This window comes from Simochromis diagramma, unplaced genomic scaffold, assembly GCF_900408965.1.
Source record: "Simochromis diagramma unplaced genomic scaffold, fSimDia1.1 OVJJ01000477.1, whole genome shotgun sequence".
Taxonomy (NCBI): Eukaryota; Metazoa; Chordata; class Actinopteri; order Cichliformes; family Cichlidae; genus Simochromis; species Simochromis diagramma.
This window is the reverse complement of record NW_024387300.1, coordinates 109,759-118,616: the sequence shown is the minus strand read 5'-3', so window position 1 is coordinate 118,616 and position 8,858 is coordinate 109,759. Positions and strand designations below refer to the sequence as shown.

Here is an 8,858-nt window from a genome sequence, read left to right as displayed (position 1 = left end):
TGCAATTTTGAGACTGCTGCATCCCTCTGCAAGATATCTCACTATTTTTGACTTTTCTGAGCCTGTCAAGTCCTTCTTTTGACCCATTTTGCCAAAGGAAAGGAAGTTACCTAATAATTATGCACACCTGATATAGGGTGTTGATGTCATTAGACCACACCCCTTCTCATTACCGAGATACACATCACCTAATATGCTTAATTGGTAGTAGGCTTTTGAGTCTATACAGCTTGGAGTAAGACAACATGCATGAAGAGGATGATGTGGACAAAATACTAATTTGCCTAATAATTCTGCACTCCCTGTATATAATAATGCAGTTTTCCTCTGGATAACTGCCCTTCACTTAAGTACCTAAAGCACAGTGCCCAGCAATTTCCCTTAGAATACTTATCCCTGAATCAGAAACATATAAATTCTCATTCATCCTCCTCTCAATCATCTGAATTTTTGCTCTGTTTTCAGCGAGAAACACCTAAAGAGTAAAAGCTGAACTTATGCTATATTATTTTTGTTGATAGGCCTACGTCATACTTGCCCTAATCCTCCCTCATCAGGTTAGCAGGTTTCTGAGTCAATAATTTGCGCTGCTCTTGGTATAATGCTGGTTACTAATTGCTGAAATGCACTGGCTGGTCTTTATATATAAATTAAAGAACACTGTTAATAGATCACACTGTGATTGCAGCATCACAGTCATTTGCTTTGCTTAATAAACCTGTCCCATAGCCTCTAAAATAAAATAGCTACATTGTATCGTAGCCATAGACATCCTACTTCAGGATGTCTGTGGCTAAAATAAAATTCCCTCCATTCATTATCCCAACTGACACAAAGAAAAACACAAAATCACACACACACACACACACACACATATAACATACATACATACATACATACACATATATATATATATATATATAGATATATGACAAACCTTACTAACTGAATCTTACAGAGCTTTTAATACACTTCTCAGTTCACGCAGTTCATGATCTACACTGAGAGTTCATGAAAATCTGTGTTTTTCATGCAAGGTAACAACTGGGCAAGAGTCAGCATGAATTGTAAAATACAGCTATAAATTATAATGATCTGTGTCGCTTTGTCAACTTTGTTGAAGGAATGTATGGTCCATTGCTATGAATTATGAAATGGCATTTTTTTCCTCCCTTTTCATAAAGGATGATCCCAGTTTATACTAAAAGTGGCGATAAAGCAACTATTTCCTTAGTATTTGGTAGTATTTGGACAATTAGAACTGCTCCAAGGCGCCACGCAGATACTTCTGGGTCACTGCTCTCACGTGGGAACCTTCCTGAATAAAACTGGAATGCACCCTAAACTGGGCCTCAGGTCCGTTATTTTGAGACATCAAGACACACTTTCCTCACGAGTTTACAGGCTAAATTGCTAGTTTCTGCTCATACCGAATACAACCTAAGACCAATAAGACTTTTATTTTTGTTAAGCGCTTCCTGCCCAGGAAACGCTGATCGCTGTGTGTAGCTTGAGTGCAGAGGAGGTGCGCAGACTGCTGATGACTGCGGGGCGGACGGAGAAAGACTGCAGGAGTTTATCTTGGTTCCGCTGGTGTTGTGTTGGTGGTTTGACTGCAAAGATGTTCCCTGCAGTGCTCACAGTGTTACTGACTTTCTTCAGCCTCGCTGAAAGCAAACAGAAAGACTTTTATACTTTTAAAGTTGTGAATAGCAGGGGTAAGCTGGTATCTCTGGAGAAATATCGGGGTTCGGTAAGTACGACTCACAACAGCTTAAACTACAGATGTTAGAGCGCAGTTTCTCGGCATGCCAGCCCTTTGCTTGAATGAATGTTGCATGGGAATGTTGGCTTCTTTCTTTCTTTTACTTCTCTCCATGAAATGTTGTTTGTAGATGTAACTAACACAGCAGTGATGAGAATCAGTTTGATTGTGGGCTGCTGGTGGGGATGTCCCGTCACGTAGCCCGGATAGCCTACGTGGCAGGCCTGCAGCCCCTGAAGCTGCAGAAAGTGCTGAGATTTCATTCAAACAAGTTACGGATCACCAGACCGCGTTAGCACTAATCTGTCTGAAGACTTCACTCTATCCGTCATCAGAGGTAACGGAACATACATGGGTTTGGTTTTTTATATACACCTAAATAAAAATAAATAAACGTAATAATGCAACAATGATGTATATTACATATGACAACCTTTATATAAAATGATAATAATAAGACAAACTGCATCTTTTTTGACTTAGCTGTCTTTGACTTTATTTGCTTCCAAATTCTTAATCATGGAGCTTTAAATGATTATTATAGACGGTATCTTTCAAAAAGATATCCTTTTTGTAATAAAGTGAAAGACTCTCTGGATTTTGTTTTAACCATAAACACAAACAGACAAATTAAACTATAAATCTTTCGCACACTACAAGTGAATGAACACAGTTTGTACACCACAGAGCTGTAGCGGTGCACTTTTTAAGGAAGAGTTAGTGTAACTAACTAGTACAGTGCCTAAATGGGTTGAGTGTACGTAAAGTTCCAATTTACATTTCATGTCAGCAAGGAATAATTAAATGTAAAAGCAAGACTGAAAACTGGTGTTCCATTACACATGAGAACTTTGCTGGACCTGCTGTGCTGCCTTGTAGATTGGACAAACAACCAGATAAGACACTTGCTCACACACTGACATTCAAAGATGTTCAGTAATACGTACTGGATACCAAAGACAAGCAAAGCTTCCTAGTCTAAAAAGTGAAGCCAGTGGGAAATGCTTTTAAACCTGCATTCTTTTTCAGTGAGTCCAAAAAATGGATGATCTTTGAACCAGTTGAAGACAACAGTAGCACAGCATGATTCACTGCATCTCACTTCAAAATGTTATATTCAGTTTCAGTTCAGTTGTATTTATAGTGTTAAATCACAACAAAAGCCACCTCAAGACACTTTATATTACAAGGCAAAGACCATCCAATATTAGAAAAATAACCCTAATAATTAGGGTAAGCACTTCTACATAACATCTGCAGCAGTATAATGTCAAGGACTTGTTTGAACCATTTTCCCTTGATGTCCTTATGCACATCCCATAGTTGAAAACAGTCGAACAGAGTCACTCTCATTTAATGGGTTATTGTGTTTTCCGTCTCCCCTCCTCCATCCTACCTCACCTCACCTCACTCTTTTCACACCCTCTTCTCATTCTATATGCATGTGTGTCACACATTATTATTAAGTTATAAAAATAAGATATGACTTGTGACTTTGTACTTTGTGACTAATAAATCAACACCAGCTGCTTCTTCAGTGAGATCCACATTCTGTGGATGAACTCCCACTCCACTGTCGCAGATTCCAGCATGCTGATTATAGTCCTTGATCATACTGTAGTGTAACTGTGGTTTCTTGTATTTTGTTCGAATTTTTTGTTTGTTTTGTTTTATTTTAACTAGAGTTGTGCTTTGTGTGATTTTGGGGTGCATTTCTATTTGCTGGTGTTTTCTTGACCTCTCAGGGCCACTGTATAAAAGGCATTAAGGACTGCCAAAACAGCAGCCCTACCAGTGACAGCATACCAGTAAAGAAAACATAAGGCAATGGGTTGGCTTGTCCACTAGTAAACTGAGTGCAGATAAGGCTTTATTAGATGGCTAGATTGTAGAAGTAGAAGGTACAGGACAGACTGGGGCTGCTGTTGATGTACACCTAGGTATCCTAGGAAAAAATGCTTTGTGTGTATAAAACTTTAATGCCAGCAATATTGCCAGCAAATGATCATCCACGAGAAATCACGGGTGGCAGACAGTAACTTTAATTCAAAAAATGGGAGTCATCCAATGACCCCGTACACTACCTTCTCAGCATTACACCCACTAAGTTTGAAGTTAATCATATTAACTGTCTTTGAGATATGGTACCAGACACATAAAGAGCTTAATTTATTAGAGATGTGGATATTTTCAGTATCCCATGTCATATATGTCAGACTTGCAATTGTATTATCTTGACACCAGATGTCACTAGATGATAAGATTACACACTGCTTTCTCAGGAAGCCATACTTCTGCAGTGATGATCTTCTCTAGTTTAACTGCGAGTTAAAGTATGAAGCTGTGACATGTATTAATGTGTATTAGGATACTTATTAGTCTCTGTATCTGTGAATGGCGTCTGTAACGTGTAAAGGCCTAAATCACAGTTATCTGTGGTTCAAATAATTAGTCAATCAGTGGGATGGCCAGACTTCACTTTTGCTTTTTTTGAAGGAGCCTGTCTGTCTGTCTGTACACAGTGGGGCAATATGTGTGTGTGTGTGTGTATATATATATATAAAAGATGACAGAGGCCTGTAATTTTCATCATAGATATACCTCAACTATGGCAGACAAAATGAGAAAAAAATATCCAGAAAATCACATTGTCTGATTTTTAAAGAATTTCTTTGCAGATTGTGGTGGAAAATAAATATTTGGTTAATAATAAAAGTTCATCTCAATACTTTGTTACATACCCTTTATTGCAATGACAGAGGCCAAATGTTTTCTGCAAGTCTTCAAGGTTTTCACACACTGTTGCTGCTATTGTGGCCTATTCCTCCGTGCAGATCTCCTCTAGAGCAGCAGTCCCCAACCTTTTTTGCGCGATGGTTTATGTCCGACAATATTTTCATGGACTGCAAGATGTCATGGATAAATACAACAAAATAAAACCAGTAGCAGTACCAAAAAAAAATTTTATTCATAACACACAGGAAAACACCCAGGGAAACAGAGTTAACAATAAAAACAATAAAAAACAATGATAAAAACCAATAAAAACCATAAAAAAAAATTCACACCCAAGCCTCAACTCCGGAACCAAACGACTCATGGTCCGGTACTGGTCCGTGGCCCAAGGGTTGGGGTCCGCTGTTCTAGATCAGTCATGATTTGGGGCTGTCGCTGGGGAGTCTTTGTCTGGCCTGTGTGCCTTCTAGGACTGGGCGATATATCAAGTTTTTTAAAAAAAATATCGATATATTTTCATACGAGATATAAGATGTGACAATATCGTTTATATTGATATAGTATATGTTACGTTATAATTATACTCGTGGAGTCGCAAGTTTGCCTCTCTTTCATCCACTTTTGTCTCTCTGCAACGTTACTGGGCCTCGCCTCTCCTTCACTGAACACAACTCCCCCTCCCCCATCGCTTCACCTGCAGGCAACGACAAGATGGACACGGCAAATCTCCGTTAACGAGTTACCGCGGATCGCCCCGTGCGTGAGGCTGGACGGCGTCAACGTGTTAGCGAGCTAACCGCGCTAACGACATGCATGGCCTAAAATCCTTTCATTTTATGTATGTATGAATTCTGGTTGTGCTTACTGACCGCGAACCGATTTTATGTGGTACACGGCGCTCAGCAATCTGTCAAGAAATTTTTTAGTTCCACTTTGGAAAGCTACGGAGCTGCACCGCTTGATGGATTGTCGGAGCATTACGGCTACCGTATTCCGGAGCCTCGCGGAGTGATACGTACTGTGCTTCAACGTAATATTACCGTATTGTGTGTGTTTAAGCACCATAAATGGCACCTGTTAAGAGACACGGTTACGAAGCAGATTTCAAACTCCAGGCTGTCAGTCACGCAGTACAACTTGGGAAAAGAGCAGCTGTGAAATCTGGCTTTGTTATGCTCAGCGTCTTTTAGTTTACATTTTGAATGCACAATTGTGAGCTTTTTGTTATGCACAAAAACAACCTTGTTTTCTTTTATTTATGGAGCATTATTATTTAATAAATGCTGATAATTTATTTTTGAGTAATTTCTTCATGTACATCTACGCTGTATGTTAATAAAAGTGCCTGTGTGACATCTGGGACACAGCTTTGAATAAGAACTCTCTTTTTGTTCTTACCTTATGGCTTAAAAAAATATCGAGATATATATTGTATATCGCCATCCAGCTAAAAAATATCGAGATATGAATTTCGGGTCATATCGCCCAGCCCTAGTGCCTTCTCCACTTTGCTGTCCATCTTCACTGTCACAGTGCAATAAAGACAAAAATAGTCTAAAAAGAGACAAGTAAACAAACAATTTTACATCAGATATGGTCTCAGTGAAAGTAACCGTTATTTAACATAAATTAATGAAAAAATATCCATATCTGTTTCAGTTATAGCAGGTGGCCTCTTCACTGAATGTGTCATCCTCAGCAGCCTTGTAAAATTGGTCAATGGCAACCTTTAACTAACACATATAGCTTTATAGATCCAACATATACTGTACAGTGGGGTGATTCAATCCAGTGGTTGCCAACTTTATGTGAACTACATGCAAATAAAACTGCAAGTAGTTCATTTAATTATGCATGTTTAAAGAAACATATATACTGACACATATTAAGCTAGGAAAGCTTTTGTGGTGTTTTTACAGTGTTTTCTGGTGGCTTTAGGTTTCCCTGGTGGTAAACGTAGCTAGTGAATGTGGCTTCACTGAGGAACACTACAATCAACTGCAGCAGCTCCAGCGGGACTTTGGTCCATATCACTTCAATGTGCTAGCCTTCCCCTGTAACCAATTTGGACAGCAGGAGCCTGGCAGTGACAAGGAGATTGACAGCTTTGTGCGCAGAGTCTACGGAGTCTCCTTTCCTCTGTTCAGCAAAATTGCTGTTGTTGGCATTGGAGCCAACAATGTCTACAAGTACCTTCTTGGTGAGTAACTGCCTCTCTTGGGGGGGGGAGTTATGAGAGAGCAGTCGTGTGCGGTGTAGAAAAAAGAGAGGGGAAAAATAGAAACCTTTGAAGCAAAACTTAAAACAAAAAATGCTTTTTTAAAAGGTTACAAGCTTACACGAACCTGTTATTCAGACATCTATGTCATTTAATCTTTTACAGAGGCATCTGGAAAGGAGCCTGACTGGAATTTCTGGAAGTATCTAATTGACGTTAACGGCAAAGTGGTGGATGCATGGGGACCAAAAGTCTCTGTCAAAGAAATTCGCCCTAAAATTGCTGAAATGGTGCGGCAAATAATCTTGAAGAAGAAAGAAGAGCTTTAACACATTTCGCTTCAAGACTCTACTTAATGTTAATACCACAGGGAAACTGTGGCAGGTTTGAGCAGAAAATGAGTCACTGCTTTGATAACATTACACTAAAGCCATGGCTTATTCATTTGTGTTAAGGAAGTAAAACGATTTGTGGTAGGTCTTGTTTGTAGCTATAAATAATTTTTTAAAAAGGTGGCGCTACAGGAAATAGAAGATCAAATACACTGGGGATTGAGGCAATATAAGGTGTGATCAAGCAGCAACCCTCAGGCCAAAGAAAGGTTCCAAACATTCCTTAAATAGCTACACGAAGCTGGCTCCAAAATGCGTCAGTACTTTTGGCTCGCATGTCTAAAAATCCTTGCAGGATTAAAAAACACACACTGGAACAAAAATTGTATTTGGCCTCTAATGATACCTAGGGGTGTGGCTGCTTTAATCGACAGGTATGCTAATTTAAGTCTCACAACCTTCTCTCAGTGTTTGTGGTGTTGGAGTTTATCCAAATTGATCAGCTACAACTGTACTTCTTTACTTGATCGTCTTAGTAAGATTCAAAGCTCCTAAACGTGTTATGGAAATTTTCATCCTTCTGACACCTAAGTTTAAGTGTACTGTAACAGAAAACTTAATTTGTCTTGAATCTGTACTAAATTTTCCACAATTTCATTGTAATTTCTTTCCTCTACTTACATTTTATTGTTCTTATTGTCATTCTTCCCATGCTTTGCTCTGGTTATATTTAGAGTTCCTTCAGTTGTCCAAGCCAGTAGTGTTAAATAGTACATGGTCTCTTCTTTTCTGTTCAGCAAATGATTTAATTGGCATATGAATAATTGATCAGTAGTTACAAGACAAATAGTGGAAGTAGTGGACCTCCAGCTATTTTAATAGGGGACCCCTGAGATAGTCTATATAATTATTAAATTGAAACAATTATTTGGGTTTAACATAAGGAAATGTTAGTTAGTGACCGATTAGCCTAGTGACCTTTCCGTGTTTCTCATAATAAACCATTTCAGTGCCTCATCTTCAGCTGCAGGTCTAAACATCCTTCAGTTCAGTTCAATACAGTTAGAGCAGTAAGGCAAGGCAAGGCAAGTTTATTTATATAGCACAATTCAACAACAAGGTGATTCAAAGTGCTTTACAGAGACATTAGAAACAAAAACAAATAAAAAGCATGATTTAAAACTGATTAAAACAAGCAAACAAACAAACTAACTAATTTACAAACAAACAAAACAGTATATAAAATCAAAACAGATAAAATCAGAACAGTAGATAAAATCAGTAGTTAAATGTAAGTTTTGAAATTTAAGCTTAAAAGTGTGGATTTGGTGCTTTATTCAAATGCAGCTGAGAACAGGTGAGTCTTCAACCTGGATTTAAATAAACTGAGTGTTTCAGCTGATCTGAGGCTTTCTGGGAGTTTGTTCCAGATATAAGGAGCATAAAAGCTGAATGCAGCTTCTCCGTGTCTGGTTCTGACTCTGGGAACTGATAAAAAACCAGATCCAGATGACCTGAGGGGTCTGGAAGGTTCATACTGGGTCAGGAGGTCACTGATGTATTTTGGTCCTAAACCATTCAGAGCTTTATAGACCAGCATCAGGACTTTAAAGTCTATCCTCTGACGGACAGGCAGCCAGTGTAAAGACCTCAGAGCTGGACTGATGTGGTCCACTTTTTTGGTCTTAGTGAGGACTCGAGCAGCAGAGTTCTGAATGAGCTGTAGTTGTCTGACTGATTTTTTTAGGTAGACCTGTAAAGATGCTGTTACAGTAATCAAGCCTACTAAAAATGAATGCATGGACTA

The 8,858-nt window shown here is 38.7% G+C and overlaps 1 protein-coding gene across 1 annotated transcript; it reads left to right on the top strand.

Moving 5' to 3' along the window:
- The first annotated feature begins 1,500 nt into the window (after positions 1 to 1,500).
- Positions 1,501 to 8,194, top strand: gpx7 (glutathione peroxidase 7). The gene is made up of 3 exons (XM_040004110.1): positions 1,501 to 1,753; positions 6,440 to 6,701; positions 6,885 to 8,194. The coding sequence occupies exons 1-3, from the start codon at positions 1,541 to 1,543 to the stop codon at positions 7,046 to 7,048; spliced, it is 639 nt and encodes a 212-aa protein (XP_039860044.1). The 5' UTR covers positions 1,501 to 1,540; the 3' UTR covers positions 7,049 to 8,194.
- The last annotated feature ends 664 nt before the right edge of the window (positions 8,195 to 8,858 follow it).